This window comes from Odocoileus virginianus, chromosome 2 (assembly GCF_023699985.2).
Source record: "Odocoileus virginianus isolate 20LAN1187 ecotype Illinois chromosome 2, Ovbor_1.2, whole genome shotgun sequence".
Taxonomy (NCBI): domain Eukaryota; kingdom Metazoa; phylum Chordata; class Mammalia; order Artiodactyla; family Cervidae; genus Odocoileus; species Odocoileus virginianus.
In genome coordinates this window covers 68253362-68276714 of record NC_069675.1, presented here as the reverse complement: position 1 = coordinate 68276714, position 23353 = coordinate 68253362, and the positions used below count along the sequence as shown (strand labels likewise).

Genomic DNA, 23353 nt, shown 5'->3' with positions numbered 1-23353 from the left:
TTTGGACTTTGACCATTGGTAACTGAAATCTTGGAAAGGGGAACTGCATTTAAGGGGGGACTTGTTGTTATTGTTGTTTAGTCACTAAGTCATGGCTGACTCTTTTGTGACTCCGTGGACTGTAGCCCACCAGGCTCCTCTGTCAATGGGATTTCCCAGACAAGAATACTGGAGTGGGTTGTCATTTCGTTCTCCATTAAGAGAGGCTATATATATATTATATCCATCTTTGTACTTACTTGTGTAAGAACTAAAAGAACATGTACGTCAGAAAAGAGTTCTGGGGACCAAAATAGTTCAAATCGAGAATTGAGAGTCCAGGTAGATGGACAGAATTGCAGAGATATCAGATCTTTAATCATGAGTTTAGGATGCAGCAGGCTACTACTTCAGGTGTGGAGGCCTAGGATTTAGACTTGAGTGATAACTTTCTTTAGACTTTCTAAAACGTGACTTGCTGCCACAGATTCTGCCAGCAGTCATATTATAAGATTGGGTGATCCCCTTCAAACTGGATCTCAAATTACTTAATATCTTTTTAAAAGGAATGAATCCAAGAACATGTTGGAACTACATCTGGATACAAACGAAGTAGTGTTACAAATTCTGAGCAGTCAGATAATCTGATGATAAATTATAAGCAGTGAGCTATATTGATATTACTGGCAATTTAACAGGGATATCAAAAGAACACTTGGCAAGGAATAAATTAATAGTGTTTGTTACTATAGTGGGAAAACCAAAGTGAGTGGAGGGACTGGGGGACTTCAAAGTAAGGCAGTTTATCTTTATAATCAAAGACCTTCAGCATTTAAATAAAGGATATTTAGCTAAATGTTTCTCAGTTGTCTTTGGTGACTAGAGTTTTAAAAAAGCTTCTAGTCTGTCACCAAGTCCTACTTTTATAAAATATAATAAAAAGGAATTAGTCAAAAAATGAAATTAAAAAAGACACATGAAATGCAAGACCTGGCTTTTTTAATGTTAAACTCACCAGACTTAAAACTGCACTTTTAAATTGCTATAAAATTTCCAAATTCTTACTCTCAGTATCTGTTCTTGTCTCATCATGTATTAGTAATGGTTTATAGTCTAGTACTGGTGCATGGGCCTCACTTTGAGTATCACTGTTCAGGGGGTTTCTGCATTCTAACAGTTTAAGAGCTGGCCTTTTCAGAATTCTGAGTGGTGAGACGGTAGTACACTAGTGATAAGTAATTGCTAGCTACACATGGGATAATCTGAGATAATTTTTTTCCTTTTTAAACAAATACAGTAGAAAAATATGGTAGAAGGTTGTAAGAATGCAGACTTCTCTCAAAATTACTAAAGTTTTCAATTAATGGGTCAGTGAAAACTGAGAGCATCCTTACTTTATTTATGTTTTCTGCATATAGACCAAAGAAGCATGACTTTTGAGTAAGGAGAGAATGTTTACAATACAGTTCTTTTTTGGGAGACCTTCTTACTTTATTCCTGTACATTTTAAAGATAACTTTTTTTTGTTTTTTGCTTTTTGCCTGTTAAAGCTATGTATAGATTTATATTTTCTAAGTTGGTAAACATCTTAACACTATGCCACTGACTTGGGTGGTAATTCAGGTTTTCTCTCCTTATAACTGATGAAGGTTTTTATTGACAGGGCTAGGCACATTTAGTCAATTTTTATTATACTGTTTTTTGTTAAAATGTTAACATTTGCCATTTCAAGTTTGTTTAATGTAGTTCATGGTAGAATTCGTTTCTTTATAAAAACTTAATATAGTTGTAAAGAAAAAAACAAATATCATATATTAATGCATATATGTGGAATCTAGAAAAATGGTACAGATGAAAGTATTTGCAGGGCAGAAATAGAGACACAGATGTGGAAAGCGGTCGGGTGGACACAGAGGGGAGGAGAGGGAAATGAACTGGGAGATTGGGGTTGATGCATGTGCACTGCCCTGTGTGAAACAGATGGCTGGTGGGATCCCGCTGTCGAGCACAGGGAGCTGAGCTATAGCAGAGCTGTGCTCTGTAATGACCGTGATGGTTGGTATAGCGGGCAGGGAGGGAGATATAATAGGGAGGGGCTGTATGTATACATGTAGCTGATTCACTTTGTTGTACGGCAGAAACTTACATAACGTTGTAAAGCAACTATATTCCCCCCACCCCCTGCCAAAAAAAAAAAAAAACTTAATAAAGAACTGGTGTTGGCTTTTGAAGTCATATTATAGTTTAACATTACCTTAATCTAGCCTGGAGTTACAGAATTTCAGTATTGGAGGCGTTAAACCCTAACAGCCTCCGTGTGATCTATTAGCCCCTCATGATGCTTCCTTGCTAAATACCTACTCAGGCTGTGCCTGAGTATCTCCAGTCACAGGGAAACTTGAGTCCCAAGGCTACTCGTTGTGCACCTGGGCTGTTAGAAAGTGCTTTTGTGTCACTTCTGCTTATTGACACAGTAAGGAACAAACTTAATCAGTCCTCCATGTGACAGCACTTTGAATAAAGGAAGGTAGCTGTCATGTTTTGTATTTTTCTCTTCTGTAGACTGGCATGTAGCCTTTGGTTATACCATATGATTTGTGTCCTTTTACCATTCTTGTTGGTTTTCTGAAAGTGATCCAGTTGATCTCTCTGCTTCTTAAAGTGTAACACCTAGAACTGAGCGACTTGTTTGATGGATAGCTTTGTCTGTTGTGTAGTATAGTACTGTTGTCTTCATTTTTCTGGAAGTTACATTCTTGGGGGTTGTTTTGGACAGAGCTTTGGTAGCAAACCATTTGGTAGGTTGTAATCCATTGGTATGTTATAAAATCATGTTAGTGGGTCTCGGTCCACATTTTAAAAAATATCAAATAAGATAGAGTTGAATAAAAAATTTCAGTGCATTTCATGTAGTATTATAGCTAAGTATTATAAAAAAAGTTTCAATTTATGTAGACACATACACACTCTTGTGTACACTTGTATGTGTACATAAATACTCAGCACATGTGTGTGTACTGGGTGGTGGTATAAAGTGGTGACATGTAAGTTTCTTACTGTGCGTCAGAAACGTGTCAGTGTCTCTGGTCTTGACTGGAGGCTTTCTTCCTTGCCTCTCTCTGAGGGCTGCTTCCCGTCTCTTCTGGCTCTGCCACCACTTAGATCTTCCAGCTGATACTCTGTGTTCTGCCATGGGACCTGCTGTGCAACCCGAGGCGCATCCTGGGCTCTGTTTGAATTGGCACCTGGAGAAATAATTTCCCTGCTCTGATTCAGTCTCTGCACAGTGGGACTACTTCTGATAACTTTTGTCTGTAGATTAAAGAAGGCGTAGTAATGAGGTGAGGGGGTACCCTGAAGGTTTTTTTGGTGGTTGCTTTAAATTCTAAAAATTATTGCCCAAGTGAAATTAAGGCTTTAGTGAAAATAATGTTTAAGATAGTCTTTCCTTCTCCATATTTTTGATTTTGCAGTTGTGCAAAACTGTTTTGCAGTACTTCTAACTGTGAGTACTTATTCTGTGCCAGAATCTGTTCTAAGTACTTTATCTGTATCATGTCAATGGATCCTCATAACAACTCCATGGAGTGACTATCATCCCCATTTTACAGATGAGGAAATTGAGGAAGAGACAGACTATTTAACTCACACAAGGATTTAGAATTCATGGTGTTTAACTGTTATATCCCAGATGGCAATCTAAGGAAAAAGTCCTCTAAAACAACCTAACAATGTAAAATACAAGGATGGTGTGTTTATCCCATTGTGCTGTAGTTCTTGATAAACTTATATTAATATTACTAAATCTTTTCATAATCACTTAGAAGAATTTGAGAATTAAAATTTTTTTTCTTTCATCTTTAGAAAGCACCTCTCACCAACAGTAGCGGGAATCCTTTAATGACACTGCAGTCTATTAATTCTCCTGCTTCCCTTCTTCTCTGCTCTCCCATTCTGTCCTCCATTTTTATCTCTACCTTGTTATCTGTCTCCACTGCAGTTCACTCTTCTACTTTTTGCTTGTTTTTTTTCTCTCTGTTCTCCTCTGTCCCTTGCCAGTTTCCTATCTGTTCTTTTCTGTACCTTCCCTTTGTATTGTTCATGTTCACTCAGATTTATTAATTTTTTTATTAGAAAAGCATATATTGAGCAGCTAGTAAGTGTGAAGCACTGTGGAGATACAAACATAAATAAAACGAGTATCATGAAAAATCAGTAAGAGAAAGATCAAGGCTCTGCTAGTTCATTCCCTTGAGAATCTGAACCACTGGAGCCTGCCAAGATAAACACTCCCCAGTCCTTTCTTGTAAGGAGCAGGAATTGAGATTGAGATCTAGATACACAGGATATAAATGATATAGAATATAAAGCAGAGTTCCGAGAATAGGGAATGCATGCATTTAGGTCATGTTTGGGGTCAAGGATTGAAAATGGTGGCATAAAACTGTTATAGGAATATTTTTATTGAACAAATTAAAAGTATTTAGTGTAAAAATTGCTTTTTCTACATTTATGTTGTGTAATACATTAAATGTAAAGGAGTAGTATGTAAGTTGGCCTTGTCCCTGGGGATTTCTTATGCAATTTTCTTTTTTTTTTAGTGTAAGAATTAACGGCTTTCCCACAGTTGGAATATGAATCTGTTCAGGATGTTTATGTAACTTATTTTGACTTTGATATGACCTTGGAGTGTGCTTGTCATCTCTGGCTCCACTTGCTCACCTGTACTATATATGTAGTAGTTATCAGGTACCTCCTGTGTGTTGTCAGGTATGCTACTGAGCACTAAGGGATCAAAGGTTTAATGTACTCTAGTTCATTATAGAGCTTTTATTCTAGCAGACTGTGTCTTTGGTTTTGCCCTTTTAAGGACACTTGCTGGTAGGTATTTTTCCTTCCTCTGTCTTGATCAGACCCAACTTATTCTTTGAGGCCAGTTATATTCCAGTGAACCTTCTTTGATTACTTCTGCTGAACGTGGTTTCTCTGCTCCCTCAGCTTCTATTGTGTTTATTTTCTTTAACCACTAATTTGGCAATTAATCATGTTAATTGCTTTGTGACTTGTATCTATTGTTGTCTTGAGTTGTTATTTAAGTTGTGCCTTGTTTGACTTTCACAGATTTGATTTTTGTCTTCTGATTATAGTTCGGGTTCTTGAGGAGAGAGACTCCTTTCTGTAACTTACAGCAATGGTCTTGTTCAATCATGCACCTCAAATAATTTGATTATGAACCCCTAATACATGCAAGTTTATTTAATTATAAAGCATGCTTGTATATTATAAAGCAAATAAAAAAGAATGATATATCCACTACTATATATAAAATAGATGATCAACAACACCTGCTGTATAGCACAGGGAACTCTACTCTGTACTCTGTAATAACCTCTGTGGGAAAGAATCTAAAAAAGAATACCTGAAACTAACAATACACTGTAAATCAACTCTACTCCAATATAAAGTAAAAATTAAAAAATGATATAAAATGGAATAAGTATTACTGTAAATATAATTTATATAATTGAAAAATTGTTTTTCCTGTGCTGTGCAAAAGGCAGGATCTTTGTTTCCCTACTAGGGGTCAAACCTGCGCCTTGCAGCGGAAGCATGGAGTCTTAACCACTGGACCAAGAGGAAAGTCCCGGGTGTAGCATTTTATATTCATGTTCAACAAATACTTATAATTTGATTTGGAGTAAAGAAATGTGTATTCCCAGTTACAAATTTTTAGAAAACTTTCTGGCTCCATAAGAGTTAAGAAAAATTCAGTTAAGGAGGAGATGAAGATTATGAACATAAACTATTTCAAAATGATTTGGTATCATGGAAAGGAAAATGTGAAGTTGCATATGCAGGTGGCTGTGGTGATCCACTGACAATAGAAAATCCAGCTCAGGTTACTGTGATCAGTAATAAGCCTAGACATGGTACACATTCATAGCAGTGGTCAAACTGAGTGTGCATTGTAGTCTCCTGGAGGGCTTGTTAAACCATAGATGGCTTAAAACATATTCTTGCAACTTAATGAATATTAAAACATGAACATCTTGAGTTACCACTACCCAGATCAAGAAATAAAATGTTTGGCAATGCCCCAGAAACTCCTTATGTGCCTCTTCCCAGTCACCACCCCATTCTTCCCTCATTTGTAGACCACTGTTCTGACTTTTGTAGTCATCACTTTCGCTTTCTTTGTACTATTTTTATCAGTATACAAACACTATAGTTTTTTCTCTGATTTTGAACTTCATTTTTTTTTAAAGTAATATATTTACTTATTTTTATTAGTTGAAGGCTAATTACTTTACAATATTGTAGTGGTTTTTGCCATACATTGATAAGAATCAGCCATGGATTTACATATGTTCCCCATCCCGATCCCCCCTCCCGCCTCCCTCTCCATCCCATCCCTCTGGGTCTTCCCAGTGCACTAGCCCTGAGCACTTGTCTCATGCATCCAACCTGGGCTGGTGATCTGTTTCACCCTTGATAGTATACTTGTTTCAATGCTATTCTCTCAGATCATCCCACCCTCACCTTCTCCCATAGAGTCCAAAAGTCTGTTCTATACATCTGTGTCTCTTTTTCTGTTTTCCATATAGGGTTATCGTTACCATCTTTCTAAATTCCATATATATGCGTTAGTATACTGTATTGGTCTTTATCTTTCTGGCTTACTTCACTCTGTATAATGGGCTCCAGCTTCATCCATCTCATTAGAACTGATTCAAATGAATTCTTTTTAATGGCTGAGTAATATTCCATGGTGTATGTGTACCACAGCTTCCTTATCCATTCGTCTGCTGATGGGCATCTAGGTTGCTTCCATGTCCTGGCTATTATAAACAGTGCTGTGATGAACATTGGGATACACGTGTCTCTTTCAGATCTGATTTCCTTGGTGTGTATGCCCAGGAGTGGGATTGCTGGGTCATATGGCAGTTCTATTTCCATTTTTTTAAGGAATCTCCACACTGTTCTCCATAGTGGCTGTACTAGTTTGCATTCCCACCAACAGTGTAAGAGTACCTCATTGAGGTTTTGATTTGCATTTCTCTGATAATGAGTGATGTTGAGCATCTTTTCATGTGTTTGTTAGCCATCTGTATGTCTTCTTTAGAGAAATGTCTGTTTAGATCTTTGGCGCATTTTTTGATTGGGTCATTTATTTTTCTGGAATTGAGCTGCAAGGGTTGTTTGTATATATTTGAGATTAATCCTTTGTCTGTTTCTTCATTTGCTATTAGTTTCTCCCATTCTGAAGACTGTCTTTTCACCTTGCTTGTAGTTTCCTTTGTTGTGCAAAAGCTAGCAATCTATAGATTCAATGCAATCCCTATCAAGCTACCAATGGTATTCTTCACAGAACTAGAACAAATAATTTCACAATTTGTATGGAAATAGAAAAAACCTCAAATAGCCAAAGCTATCTTGAGAAAGAAGAATGGAACTGGAGGAATCAACCTGCCTGACTTCAGGCTCTACTACAAAGCCACAGTCATCAAGACAGTATGGTACTGGCACAAAGACAGAAATATAGATCAATGGAACAAAGTAGGAAGCCCAGAGATAAATCCACATACCTATGGACACCTTATCTTGAACAAAGGAGGCAAGAATATACAATGGAAAAAAGACAACCTCTTTAACAAGTGGTGCTGGGAAAACTGGTCAACTGCTTGTAAAAGAATGAAACTTGAACACTTTCTAACACCATACACAAAAATAAACTCAAAATGGATTAAAGATCTAAATGTAAGACCAGAAACTATAAAACTCCTAGAGGAGAACATAGGCAAAACACTCTCCAACATAAATCATAGCAGAATCCTCTATGACCCACCTCCCAGAATATTGGAAATAAAAGCAAAAATAAACAAATGGGACCTAATTAAATTTAAAAGCTTTTGATTTTGAATTTCAAATAAATGGAAACACACAGTATGTATTCTCTCTTTAAGCAATATGTGAGGTTTATCCACCTTGTTGCATGTAGGTATGGTTTATTTATTTTATTGCTATATAATATTTCTTTTGAAAAAAAAATTTCTTTTGATCATCACATCCTAATTTATCTTCCTAGCTTCTTGAGCTTCCCTGTTAGCTCAACTGGTAAAGAATCTGCCTGCAATGCAGGAAATCCTAGTTCGATTCCTGGATCGGGAAGATTCCCCTGGAGAAGGGATAGGCTACCCACTCCAGTATTCCTGCCTGGAGAATCCCATGGACAGAGGAGCCTGGTGAGCTACAGTACATGGGGTCATAAAGACTTGTACATGACTGAGTGACTAAGCACACCCTGTAGCTAATAGGCTTCTATATGGCTGTTCAGTTTGAAATTCTAGTTTAGTTGTTCAGTTTGGGGCTATTTTCAAAGATTACTGCTGTTATTGACATAATATTCTTTGGTGAGGGCTTACCTGGTGACTCAATGGTAAAGAGTCTACCTTCCAGTATAGGAGATATAGGTTCAGTCCTTGAGTTGGGAAGATCCCCTGGAGAAGGAAATGGCAACCCACTTTAGTATTCTTGCCTGGGAAATCCCATGGACAGAGGACCCTGGTGGGCTACAGTCTATGGTGTCACAAAAGAGTTGGACACAACTTAGTGACTGAACAACAAATTCTTTGGTGAAGTATATGTACATATATCAATTGGGATCATTTTAGGAGTAAAATTGCTAGATCATAGGGTTGTATATATATTTAGCTTTAATAAATACTGTCCAGTGGGTTTTTAAAGTGTCTGTACCAATTTATACTTTTGCCAGCAGAGTATAAGAGTTCTCGTTTGTCTTCATCCTTGTCAGTACTTGGTTGAGATTTTAATTTTAACTACCCTGATGGGTGTGTTGTGATAACTTATTGTGGGTTTAAGTTGTATTTTCCTGGTGACTAATTCAGTTAAGCACATTTTTATATGTTTATTGACCATTTGGATCCCCTTTTATGAAGTGCCCCTTTGGATCTGCTAACTTAGTTGCCTTTTTCTTACTGACTATACAGGAGTTCTTTATTTATTCTGAATATGAGCTTGAATCAATTTTGTATGTTGTAGATATCATTTCCCACTCTGAGGGTTGTCTTTCACTGCCTTATGTGTGTCCTAAGTCGCTTCAGTCATGTCCAACTCTTTGAGACCTTATGGACTGTAGCCCACCAGACTCCTCTATCCATGGGATTCTCTAGGCAAAAATGCTGGAGTGGGTTGCCATGCCCTCCTCCAGGGCCTCTTCCAGACCCAGGGATTGAACCCACATCTCTTATGTCTCCTGCATTGGCAGGGAGGTTCTTTATCACTCATACCACCTTCACTCCCTTAATGGTATTTTTTGATGAACAGATCTGTAATAATATTAATGTGATCCTATTTACCTATCTTTTCCTTTATAGTTAGTGCTTTTGGGGAATTTTTGTTCACCCCAAGTTCTTTTTTTAAAGGTTTTGATTTTGTTTTGGAACATAGCTGATTAACAATGTTGTAATAGTTTCTGGTGGACAGCAAAGGAACTCAGGCATGCATGTACATGTATCCATTCTCCCCTAAACTCCCCTCCTATCTAGGCTGCCACATGACATTGAGCACAGTTCCCTGTGCTTTAGAGTTGGTCCTTGTTTGTTCACCCCAAGTTCTTGAAGATATTCTTCCATTATCCCCCTCCATCCCAGGTTGTCTTCTAAAAATATTTTTCTTTTTTCTTTTTTTTTTTACATTCAGAGCTTCAATCCACTTGGACTTGATTTTTGTGGAATGTTATGAGGATAGGCATTGGGTTTCATATTTTTCACTATAAGTATCAATATGTCCAGCTGACCCAGCATCATTTATTGAAAACAGTTTTCTTTTCTCACTTCTGTGTAGAGCTACCTTTGTCAGAAATCAAGTGTTCAGGTATGTGAGGGTCTTTCTCTGGCCTCTCTCTTCTGTTTCTCTGTTCTTTTTGTCTTTGTACCAATATCAATACTTTAATGTTTTATAGTAATTTTTGTTAGCCAATACAGCAGGTTCTCCTACGAGTTTTTTTCTTATAGTGGTAAAATATCACACAAACTTTACCATTTTAATCATTTTAAGTTTACGTTCAGTAGCGTTAAGTATAGTCATGTTATTGTGTGGTCATTGTCAGCATCCATCTCTGTAACTTTTTGATCTAGCAAAACTGCATCTCTGTACCCAGTAAACACTCTTTCCCTTCTTCTCTAAGCCCCTGGGAACCATCATTCTCTTTTTGGTCTCTGAATTTGACTACTCTGTGTACCACATATAAGTGGAATCATATAGTATTTGACCTTTTGTGGCTGGCTTGTTTACTTATTGTTGCATTTTCAAGGTTAATCCATATTGTAGCATGTGTCAAAATGTCTTTCTTAAGGCTACTGAATAACATTCCATTATGTGTGTAGACTATATTTTGTTTATCCATTCATCAGTTGATGGACCCTTGGATTGTTTCCACCTTTTGGCTATTATAAATAACTCTTTCAAGTTTTTCTTCATCAAGAGAATCTGGTCTATTCTTAGTTCTTAATATTCCATTTACATTTTAGATTCTGCCATTCAGGTTCCAGATCAACTTAAGAACTGTTGTCTTTTCATTGCGTTTCTTTTTAATTTGTGAACATGGTATCTATGTTCTTTTTTTGGTTTTATTTTCTTCTTAATAATAGCTTTTCTATATAGTGCTCTTGTGCACCTTTTGTGACATTTATTTCTATATATTTGATTGATATTTTTAATGGCATCTTTCTAAAAGTTTTTGTTTTTTAACTGTTGATGGTATATTGATATACATATACAGTATACAGTTGATTTTGTGTGTGTTCTTTGTCTAGCAGCTTTGCTAAACTTGAATGTCATTTCCAGTGATATATGTGGAGATTTTAAAATGCTTTCTACATAAGGTCATATTACCTACAAATGAATATAGTTTTATTTCTTCCTTTCCAATGTTTACACCCTTATTTCCTCATACTTCAAACTTTGTACTAGCCAGGATTTCAATTTCAATGTTAAGTAAAAGTGGTAACAAAGGATATCCTTGTTTCATTCTCTGTCTCAAAGGGAAAAATATAACATTTTGTTACTAGCGTGATGTTGCTGTAAGTTTTTTATAGATGGCCTTTACCATATTAAGGAAGTTTCTTTTTTATCCTTGTTTTCAAAGAGTCTGAAAAAAATCATGAATGGATATTTAATTTTATCAAGCACTTATCCTGAACTTATTGAGATAATCCTCTTAATTTTCTTTTCTGTTAACAGAGTGAATTAAATGCATATATTAGAAAAGAAGAAAGGTTGAACAGTAATGAGCTGAGCATCTATCTCAAAAAGTTAAAGGATTTCCCCTTGCCTACTTAACTGTTAAAAAGTATTTGAGCCCATTATCCCTACTGAAACGATATTATAATGTAAACCACGTTTTTGCTATAGAACACCTATTAAAACTTAAAAATATTTCCCACTCTAAAGTAGAGTTGAAACCTCTCATTTGTAAATGGAGATATAGCGGAGAAACTGAGAATAACAGTTGATGCCACATGAACTGGCAAACATGTGTTTTTGAATATTTTAATTTTATAATTTTTAAAACATTTTGGGCTGAGTCACTTATTTTGATAATGGCATTTTGGATTCCTATGCTATGAATTAAATCCCTCACTTTCTAGTAGGGTTCAGAAATAGATTTTAGACTTTAGAGATGTAGAGGATGTACTTGGTATATCAGGAACATCATATGTCATCAGGTGGGTAGTTCCAGTCACCTGGATAATCATCTGAAACATCTACCTCAGTGTGATTTTGCTGCTTTCTTTTACCAGTTTTAATCCACGAGTCTTCTTTTAGAAAGGCCTAAGACTTGCTCTAGTGGGTTTTGATGTAGTCAACTAGTTGCACCATAATTTCCTTCCAAGACTGAAGGTGAAAGATTCTGTGAATCAGAAGTTCAGATACCTCCACAGATAAAATGCCCATTTTATAGATTATTTAGATAGCTTTTAAGATATCCTACTTCAGACTTCTAGCTTCTTTACTGCTGAATTTCAGTCTGGAAACCATGATAATTTTGAAAGTGCTTTGGTCTGAGTGGAATTTTTGATGTTAGAGTTAATTCAGAGAAAATTAACTCTGTAAAATGAAACTCTGCTGAATATCAACTCACAATAATTCACTCTAATTTATGACTTAATAGTTATGTAAAATGCCGTTATTGGTCTTTGAGCCTGTTTTTGCTTCATACTCACCTGGCATTTTAGGTTGCCAAAGCTGAAGACTTCCTTCTTAGCTGATGTTAAATATTGTTGGTTAAGCACACACGTCATTATCAAGAAAACAGGAAGCTATGTAGGAGAACATGCCAAATGGTGAATTAATAGAGTAAAGGAAACTGACGTTTACTCAGGGAAGGAACCCTAGACTCATCTGCTTTGTTCTTTTTAGATGGCTTGAAGAATAGAAATGGTTTGTCATTACTTTTTTCCAGAAAGTATGTCAAATAATAGGTTTAGCTTTAAACTGGAAAGCATATATTTTGCATTGTCTTAAAAATGCTGATGTCTTAAAGATTGTAGAATATCTTCATTTAACTTTGTTAAATCAAGATTAATTCTTGGCTGTTACTCAGATCGTGTAAAGTGTTGTGAAATTGCCTATCTTTTTTTCTTTATAGTGAAACTCTCCTAATTTGAGTATGATCTCAGTAATTAGGAACTCAAGTAATGATTTGAAAAGGATTCAAATCTAAATTTACATTTCACTATTATTTAAAGACTTTGCTGAATAAATCAAGAGTGTCAACACTGCAGCACAGATTTAATCAAATACATTTGTTGAGAAGAGTTACAATTCACATTTTTCACTAATTCTGATGGTTTTCTCTTTAATTATTGAGAGATGATTTAGTTTGGTGGTTAAGAAAATGGGCCTCAAAAAAGAAAAGAAAATGGGCCTTGGAGCTAGACATCCTGGGCTTGGATCCCAGCTCTGTCACTTACTAGCAAGTTACATAGCTTCTATTTGCCTCAGTTTCCTCATCTGTAAAATGGAGACAATAATAGCACCTATTACTGAAGGTTGCTGTGGGCTTAAATAGTTTAATTAAAGAACTTAGTGCCCTTTGCACAGTAAACACCCAATAAATGTTAGCTGCTATTTTTATTATTTATTTTGAAAATAGAGTAATTTTAGGTTATGATTTTAAATTCTGAGTTGCATGGACAATTCTTCAAAGGGAGGACCTTCCACAAATAGTCACTTCTAACTTTCTCAGAGGTGAGGATGAGAACGGCTTCCCAATTCCAGTTAAATCATCAGTTCTTGCAGGAAAAAAAGCACTAGACTGGGAATCAGGTTTTATGCAAAACTTTCATTCAGCAAACCTTTACCTCCGTGCATAGTTGTTGGACTCTCCATGTCCTGGACATAAGTGCTGCTGGATTCTGAAGATTAGAGATGATTTAAAGATAATTAGGTCAGGAAGACTAAGATAGACTAGGGTGCCTTGGAAGTGGTTTCCAATCTGTTGTTGTCTATAAAATGACAATTTTTGAGTTTAGTTGATGATTTCAGTCATCAGTGCTGGGTTTGTAGCACTGTACTGGATTGCTGTACTAAGACATTTTGAAAATGGTAAAGCAGTTCTTGGCACCAAGAATATTAGAACTGGTAGGAAAAACAAACTACAATTAGAAAATAGATTGAAGATAATATTGAGAGTCATGTGATTAGATGGGAAATAGGAGATTGTAGGGATGATAGTTTGAGAAGGTTATTATGCTTAGCATTTTATAATGTCAGTGGTTAGCTCCAAGTTCTTAATAAGGTACCAGAGTAAACTGCCTACTTGATGTTAACTTGAGAGGAACCTTCTCTTTCTCAGAGTACATCATGAGGAACGTTGGGCTGGAAGAAGCACAAGCTGGAATCAAGATTGCCAGGAAAAATATCATTAACCTTAGATATGTAGATGACACCACCCTTATGGCAGAAAGTGAAGAACTAAAGAGCCTCTTGATGAAAGTGAAAGAAGAGAGTGAAACAGTTGGCTTAAAGCTCAACATTCAGAAAACTAAGATCATGGCATCCAGTCCCATCACTTCACAGCATATAGATGGGGAAACAGTGGACACAGTGGCTGACTTTATTTTTGGGGGGCTCCAAAATCACTGCAGATGGTGACTGCAGCCATGAAATTAAAAGATACTTGCTTCTTAGAGGGAAAGTTATGACCAACCTAGATAGCATATTAAAAAGCAGAGACATGTTGGCTTTGTCAACAAAAGTCCGTCTAAGCAAGGCTGTGATTTTTCCAGCAGTCATGTATGGATGTGAGAGTTGGATTATAGAGAAAGCTGAGTGCCAAAGAATTTATGCTTTTGATCTGTGGTGTTGGAGAAGACTCTTGAGAGTCCCTTGGACTGCAAGGAGATCCAACCAGTCCATCCTAAAGGAAATCAATCCTGAATATTCATTGGAAGGACTGATGTTGAAGCTGAAGCTCCAATACTTTGGCTACCTCATGCGAAGAGCTGACTCATTTGAAAAGACCTTGATGCTGGGAAAGATTGAGGGCAGGAGGAGAAGGCGATGACAGAGGATGACATGGTTAGATGGCATCACTGACTCAATGAACGTGAGTTTGAGTAAACTCCGGGAGTTGGTGATGGACAGGGAGGCCTGGTGTGCTGCAGTCCATGGGGTTGCAAAGAGTTGGATACGACTGAGCGACCAAACTGAACTGAACTGAAGTGTCACTTGGGAATTCCTACATGCACAATCTTTCTAAAAGGGAGCTCAACACCCTTTGTTTTCTTACCTGTTAGACTTTAAAATAGTGAATCTCCAGTATAATGAGGTAATTAGAATTTACTGGAAGGTACATTTTTAGAGCCTTTATATGTTATAATGGTAAGATGATATCTTTTTGTTCTTGTCATTGCTGTATTCCCAGCATCTAGCGCACTGCTTGATGTGTAGTCAACACTCAAGAAATATAGTTGAGAGGGAATCCCCCAATGGTCCAGTGGTTAGGCCTCTATACTTTCATTGCTGAGGGCCTGGGTTCAATTCCTGGTCAGAGAACTAAGATCCCACGAGCCTCCACTTGGTGTGACCAAAAATGAATAAAAAGTAAGAAAACAAAAATACAGTTGAAAGGCAAATTTGAAGTTACATTTGAATCGTCAGCAATTTCTAAGTCATCAAAAATTACTTTATTATTAAAAGATATTGGTCTTTAAAAATTTTAGATCTAACTATGTTAGGGCAAGTTGCCACTATGCAGATATAATTTTAATGAAGTTAGTAGCTTCTTACTTACTAGCTTTTTCATACTTGGGTAAGGAAATGCCTTTCTAGGAGAGTGAACTTGTATACTGTATTAGTACACAAGTGCTAATACTGCATTCTCTGTTACTGCGTTTGACCACAACTTCAGGGGAGACCTTACACCAGAGTTGCCCTGCCAAGCCATTCCTAAACCCTGACATGTGAGCAACTGTGAGAGATAATAAATATTAGAAATGTCATGTTTTGTGATAGCATAATATAAAGAGTTTCATACATCTCATTTGAAGACTGTTCATCAGTAAATCACCCTGTCTTATTTCCTTTTGAAAAGGAGTGAAGCACTTTAGAAGAAAAAGATAAATCAAGCCATCATAACCAAGTTTCCTGAGTCAAAATGTAAAAGAATATGTTTAGCTTTAAAATATTTAATTGTAGAATAGTTCATGTTCATTATTAATCAAAACAATGCAGAAGGTCATTGAAGAAAGTTCTAAGGATCACCCTAAATCCTACCACATTTTGGTGATGCTCTTTTTGAAATCTGTTTTTGTACATAGACATAAGCACACTTAGATCTTTCTTTTCTTTTTTTTTTTGACAGGAAATAGCATTTATTGGTGAGCGTGATTAAGGAGGGAACAGAGCTGATGCTCATGAGTGTAGGTCCTGCCATTTGTCCAGGGGACCATGATTAGGGATGTATTTGACCCCACAGCCATCCGGGATGAGTCGCTTTTCTGCCACCGTGTTCTCAAATTCATTTGCATTGACCTTGGTAAATCCCCACTTCTTGGAGATGTGAATCTTCTGACGGCCAGGGAACTTGAACTTGGCCCGGCAGAGGGCCATGCTCCTTGTTCTGCAGCTTGGTGCGGATGGACATTATGACCTGGCCAATGTGGACCCTGGCCACTGTGCCCTGGGGCTTTCCAAAGGCACCTCGCATACCTGTCTGGAGTCGAGATTGAGAAACAGCAGGCCAGTCATGAATGCCCACTAGGAAGAGTTGTCTCCAAGGTCCCTTAGGGCTACCTGTACAGGCAACAGGTTGCATACACTACCAAGGAGGCTGCTGTTTGCAGCCGTTGCACACAGATCTTTCTTTTCCATACGTGGAACCTTTCTTTTTATCTGTGTTTTTCAGTATTTTTTAACCCAAACCTTTTTTTCTTTATTAATTGAAAAACTATTGGCCTCCTTGAGTATGATTTGAAATTTCACAGTAAATTAAATAACATGACCAAAACCAGTTTTAGACTGAGGTAATTTAAAAAGGGGAAACAGTTTAATCTTAAACAAACCATTAGGTAAGATGACATTGGCTTGTTTCCCATCAAGCTGTTTATCCTAAGAAATATGGAAGACAGCATAACAAGATATCTTAAGTAATTTGCTCAACATTTCCTTGGAGGAGGAGCTGAGTGCTGTCTAGGAGGGAGAGGCAGCTTAGCCTTTCTTCTCTGCTCCCTTGAACAGCTTGGTTCTTGGCCCCAAATTTGTGTATATTTCTCAGCCAGACTGAAGCCCTGCAGTTAACTGGAGACTAGCTGATGTAACCCATGCATAGTCCTGCTTGAGGACTGTTACCCCTGCTATCATCCCCACTTCAAGTAAGTGATCTTTCCAACATTAGACAGGACTCTTTTTTGATGAGTTTTTCTTCTGTCTTCTTTTTTGTGTGTGTGCAGCCTTTAGTGGCTCTTTTAGATTGGCTGGCCCTCCCACAGATCTGCCTCTGTTTCCAGGAAGAATTGGCTGTCAGCTGACAGTTTCAGCTCTTGACTTCCCTTCTCCCTCAGCTTGCTTCTCTCCTAGTTGTCCCTGTTGAGTAAATCCTCTCATCTCCATCGCCCCTGCTGTTTCCCCAGCCCAAGGGCCCAGCATCTTTCTTGCCTGTAACGGATTCTTCTCTGGTTTCCTGGTTTCTGTTTTACCTTTTCACAGTCCCCTTTTCCATACAGTGTACTGGATAATCTTTTAAAAACTTAGACTCAGATAAGTTACTCTTCCTAGAATCCTCCTTTGTACTCAGAATAAAGCCTGAATTAATCGCCACTGCTTCCGTGGCTCTGCGTGGTCTGTCCCTTGTGTATCTCTTGTCCTGATCTTTTGCTGTTCTAATCTCCTGCAGTCACTCTGCTCTAGCTGCACTGCCCAGACTTAGCAAGATTCCTTCCCGCAGAAATACCCAACTTGTTCCTGCCTTCACGCCTTTGCACCAGCTGTTTCCTCTGCCTGGAATGCTCTTCACCAGAACTGTGCATAGTTGGCCCCTTTGCATTATTCAGGTTTCGGATTTCACCACCTCCAAGGGTCGTTTCCAGTCTTCCAGCATCCTGTGGCTCCTGTTTTATTGCAACTCCCTGTTTTGTTTTCTTCATCACATTTAGCAATCTTAAACTATCTTTGTACATTTGTCTCTCTCTCTCTCTCTTTTTTTTTTTTATCATTTCTCCTTCCCTTGCCAGAATTTAAGTATCATGAGACTGTAGCTCTTGTCTGTCTTGTCCACCCTGTATTCCTAAGACATGCAACAATGTTCAGTCAGTCTTATCTAAGTGAAAAGAATCAGTGAGTGAATCACTCAGATGGAGAAATATATTTTTTCTGCCCTGAGGTGGCTGGAACCAGCCATTCAAGTAGAAAGGGAGGAAGGTGAAAGGGCAGAGCACAAAGACACTTTCCTAGTCCTGGTTTAAGCATAAAGTGAATAATATAAAGTATGGCACCACAGTGACTGTAATTATTTCAAAATTTAATTCACATTGTAGAAGGATGAGTTTATTCAAATTAGAATCAGATTAATCTTGAGGATTTCCTGTACTATTAATAACTTCAGTCATTAAGTGATGTAGGTGATTTGATCTTCAGGCCTCCAAAGACACTTGATTGTATGCTTATTTGTTAAATTATTTAAAAACATTGTTGAATATAATGTAAGAGAAAAAAGTCTTAGTGTTGCTTGTAGAGTCATTTCTGTCATTAGATTATACTTCATATTTTATGTTAGTGTTTAAGTGTTTTCCATGAGTGTTTTCTAAGAACTACTATGTTGTAGGCTAGAAAAGATACTATAAGAGAGATATTTTAATATCTTCAATAAAATGTGCCCCAAAGAATTTTTTATGTTGAAAGGTAAAGGAGACTGTGATCTTAAAACTTGTAAAAAAATTAAAGTAAGTTACTCTGTAATTATTAGTGTAGCTTTGTTGTTTAATTTGTAAACTAATGTTTTTATTGGCCCCTAAGGATAAAGAGGAATACTCGACCTGGTGTGCGCACTCAGTCACTCAGTCTGGTTTATGCTAAATACATTAAAATTTGTCTACTTTTCTCTTTCACATTCACAGAGTTTTGGGAAAAAGTAATAGTAAATCTAATATGAGCTCAGAGTTAGTGTTTTTAGAGTCAGCACTTCTCAAATTTAGTTTCAAATGCCGGTTGCCTTTCACAGTGGCCATCTAGGGAAGTGGTACATTTGTTCCAACAGTGCTTCCTTTCCTTAAACCACTTATGCAGGTTCTTTTTCAAAAATGTTTCATAGGCAGTTTTGGAGTTATGAAAAAATTTAGCCTTCTTACTGTACCAATGAAAAGCTTTGCTTATTTTTTTGACTAAATGAAGACATACAACTTCCTCAACTGACTTCATGTTAATATTTTATTAATTTATGAAGCCAATATTGCTGTTACACAGTTGAAGTTATGACTCAGAAGATCATGAGAGATAGCTTACAAAGTAAATCTGTGTAAAGAACAAAGAACATTGTATAACTTTACGAAGTAATAGATTTAAGAAAAAAACAACAAGCTGTTGAGACCTGGGTGACTAACTCACCCCCCCCCCCCCTTTAAATTTGCATTTTATCTGAAACTGAGTGCAGAGCACTGTGCTCTGCTACAGATGTAAGTTACGGGGTGCCAAATCTAGAGGAAGCGCCTTGTTTTCAGGGAAAGAGAGAAAACCATCTGGTACCAGAAAAAGGCCAAAAGTGGGCTCTTTTTAGTACTAACTGAGTGAAAACTAAGAGTCTATATATAAAATATGACCATAAAACTACGCTTCTTTTACAATTCTTGGCATCAAAGACTACAGACCTGTTTTGGATCATGTACCTGTTTTCAAAGTTGAGATACACTTCTTTGAGAGAAGTAGCTGAAGCAACGTTGGTATTTAATGTTAGAAGGCATATAGGTTTTATTGTGAGATAAATGAATTAGTTCTTTGAGCACAGGTCTTATTTTGTCTTAGCCTCCATGACCATTAAGCGCTTTTATTTTGGTCTATAAGTCAGTGTTTTAATCATCGGTCTGTAAGGATTATTTTTAATTAACTTTATTAAATATAAATATGTGGGGTTTTGAGAAATGCTTTTCTTTTCTTTCTTTTTTAAAAAGCTGCACGTCATTGACTCCTGGACCCAACTGTGACCGATTTAAGTTGCATATACCATATGCTGGAGAGACATTAAAATGTAAGTAAATGATGACTGTTTTACTGAAAATGTAGATTACAGTGCTAGCTATTGGACTTTGTGCTTTAGTGTTTTTATTTCTGGCTTTTTAAGTGTTATCTCATAAGATATCAATCAGATATCTTATGGATTTACCACTTTTTGAAAATTTGTCTTTCAGTCCTAGTTCTAGTCAAAGTAAGACAGTTGGCAGGCAGTAAGTTGTGGTCAAGTGGACATGCACGTGTTTTATCTTCTATAGCAAAGATCAGAAATATAAATGACTATAAGGCCATACTGGTAACATGAATGAGGGACGTAGGCTAGGGGTGGCAAATTGGAGCACTCAACCCAGTTTTGAGTGGTTACCCTTACTGATTTATTGAGAAAAGGTGGAAATCTGCATTTTTATTTGAATTCTCTCAGTTTTAGACATTGGCCACTTCTTGAAAATTACAGTGTGGGCCAGCATTATGTAGGCCACACCAAATGTGTGTATGGGCTGCCTTGAGCTCTTGAAACTCTGGTTTGTGACCTTGGTGAATAATATGCAAGACCTTCTGTTGGATTTAGTCCACCATCTGCAGCACTTGCCTAGGTTGCATCAGCACTTCTCTGCCGTAATCACCAGGACTAAAGCTGTAGCCTGTGATGATGGAGATGATGATCGCTTTGGTTGGTTAGTATCAGTACTCTCATCAGAAATTTTCCCTTGAAACCATTCTACTGAACAGGGTATGAAAGTCTGACTTTTCTTACAAAGAGGAATAAAGAACCAAGATATTGAAGGTGGGACAGGTGGGTAAGCATTACCTTTCAGACCATGGATTGTGTGTTTTGCCATTTTAGGACAGAAAAGGCCACATCTTAATATTTGTAGAATCACTCTATATTAATTTACCAATTGCAACATGAACTGAAAAATTTGTGACGTGCTGACCTGTTAACCTTTTATTGTTAGGTCATTCTCTGGAAACCATTAAAATAGAAAAGAATTTCACCTGACTGAGATAGTAGGACATATCGGATTGCTACTTTTTTGGGGAAAAATATTATTAAGTAAATTTGAAAGAAATGGTCAAAGTAAATCATTCACATGGTGAAAAATGTAAGTAGTTCAGACATTTTTTAATATATGAAAGCAGTGGTCCTCTGTGCCATTTCTCTCCCATCCTAGTAGACCTATATCTCAAAGGAACCACTTAAAACCTTAAAAAAAAAATGGTTTCAGTGTCCAGTTCTCCTGGGGATGACCTCCATATACCTAAGCAATATGCTCATGCCTCTCTTTCTTGGCTTACCAGTTTTAGACGTTGCTGCCTTTTGACTTCCTGCACTGATGCATGAGGTATCAGCCTGTTTTCATTGTACCGTTTCTCTCTCTCTTGTCATCTTCATCTTATAAAGTTACATTGTTGTAATTATATCATCAGTATTGGTTCCTGTATTGGGAAACAAGGCAACAGTGAGAGACTTTATTTTCTTGGGCTCCAAAATCACTGCAGATGGTGACTGCAGCCATGAAATTAAAAGACGCTTGCTCCTTGGAAGAAAAGCTGTGACCAACCTAGACAGCATATTAAAAAGCAGAGACATTACTTTGCAAATGAAAGTCTGTCTAGTCAAAGCTGTGGTTTTTCTAGTAGTCATGTATGGATGTGAGAGTTGGACTATAAAGGAAGCTTTCACCGAAGAATTGATGCGTTTGAACTGTGGTGTTGGAGAAGACTCTTGAGAGTCCCTTGGACTGCAAGGAGATCCAACCAGTCTATCCTAAAGGAAATCAGCCCTGAATATTCATTGGAAGGACTGATACTGACGCTGAAACTCCAATACTTTGGCCACCTCATGTGAAGAACTGACCTATTGGAAATGACCCTGATGCTGGGAAAGACTGAAAGCAGGAGAAGAGGGCGACAGAGGATGTGATGGTTAGATGGCATCACTGACTCAATAGACATGAGTTTGAGTAAACTCTGGGAGTTGGTGATGGACAGGGAAGCCTGGCATACTGCAATCCATGGGGTCTGCAAAGAGTCAGACACGACTGAGAGACTGAATTGAACTGATTGGTTACCCTGTAGCTTCAATTTTTTTTTTTTAAAGATTATTTGATGTGGACCACTTTTAAAGTCTTTATTGAATTTGTTACAGTTTTGCTTCTCTTTTTTTATGTTTTGATTTTTTGGTCCCAAGGCATGTGGGATCTTAGTTCCCCGACCATGGGTGGAACCCCTACCCCCTGCATTGGAAGGCAAAGTCCTAACCATTGGACTGCCAGGGAAGTTCCTTTTTTTTTTTTTTTCAAAGACTCATTTAAAGCATTGTATTGTATAGTTAAGTGAACAGCTCCTAAAAATTCTTAGTAAGTGCCTGGCACACAGTTACCACTGTTGTTTCTTAAGCAAAATTTCTGTGCAATAATGATGCTCACTTAGTGTGCTTTTCTTTAGTTTCACATTAGCCTAAAGAATCCCATGGACAGAGGAGCCTGGTGGGCTACGGTTCATAGGGTCGTGAAGAGTCGGATACGACTGAAGCAACTTAGCATGCTTGCGTGCATTGGAGAAGGAACTGGCCACCCACTCCAGTATTCTTGCCTGGAGAATCCCAGGGACAGAGGAGCCTGGTGGGCTGCTGTCTATGGGGTCGCACAGAGCCAGACTCGACTGAAGCGACTTAGCAGCAGCAGCAGCAGCAGCAGCAGCCAGAGACGGTGTCTTTTGGCTCCCGACTTTGTAAGATGATGATAATAACCCCTGTCCTCCTTCACCTCCCAATTTTTGTCTTCTATTATTTTCTTTTTGCATTGTCAAAGTTGATAACTTATTGTCTGTTCTAAATCTGTAATTGCCGTCTGTGCTTTGTCTATAAATTGCTTGACTGATTACCTTACAGACCTGCTCCTGCAGTTATCACTGTAGGATTCACCTTTATTCTCTTGGGTTTGACCTTGCTTTAAAAAATTACCTGAAAAACTCTCAAATTGTTACCCTTTGGGGTGCCTCAGTGCTTCAATATGGAGGCCAAACTAAAACCTCTTTAGATTTCCAGATGGAAATTGTTTTTTAATATCTGTTGATATTAAAATATGATAGTCATCAAAATAAATGAGACCAACTGCATAAATTTTGAAACAAGTTACTGCTCTCTGATAGTATGAACTAGAAAAATTTATATAAATAAAATCAAAACAGATGAACAAACCCTTCAAATACCTAGTTAAAATTCAAGTAAAGATCCATCGAACTTATTGGACTGGTGTTTTGTGACTCTGCTCACCTAATGTCAGTGATTGTATAGCAAGGTTATTTTGCTTTCCTTAATTTGTGCAACTTTTAGGCCATGGCAATTAAAGTTTCTCTCTTTGTAATTGTACTTATTTAAATTATTTCAAAATTAAATCTCTCTACAGTATTTTATACAGTTTATCCCTTGGTATCGACCAGATTGGTTCCAGAAGCCCCTGCAGATACCAAAATCCATGGATACTCAAGTCCCTTAGATAAAATGACATGGTACATTCGGTCCTCCATACTCATGGGTTTCACATCCTTGAATATGGAGGGCTGACAGTAAACGTTTCTAAGCGGAGTTTGTTGAATCATGATGCATCAATGGTAGTGGTAATGT

General features: G+C 37.4%; 1 protein-coding gene and 1 non-coding gene across 4 annotated transcripts in view; one reads left to right on the top strand and one right to left on the bottom strand.

The window, feature by feature from the left end:
• BABAM2 (BRISC and BRCA1 A complex member 2) overlaps positions 1-23353 on the top strand; it is a 401404-nt gene that overhangs the window by 26383 nt on the left and 351668 nt on the right. For all 3 annotated transcript variants that reach the window (XM_070449954.1, XM_020886284.2, XM_070449953.1), the window contains exon 3: positions 19665-19741. In XM_070449954.1, the coding sequence (XP_070306055.1) occupies positions 19665-19741 (77 nt within the window). The remainder of the gene's footprint in view (positions 1-19664; positions 19742-23353) is intronic.
• On the bottom strand, positions 16272-16411 carry LOC139031695 (small nucleolar RNA SNORA70). Its single transcript, XR_011484185.1, has one exon. It is a non-coding gene; the product is annotated as a small nucleolar RNA SNORA70 (small nucleolar RNA).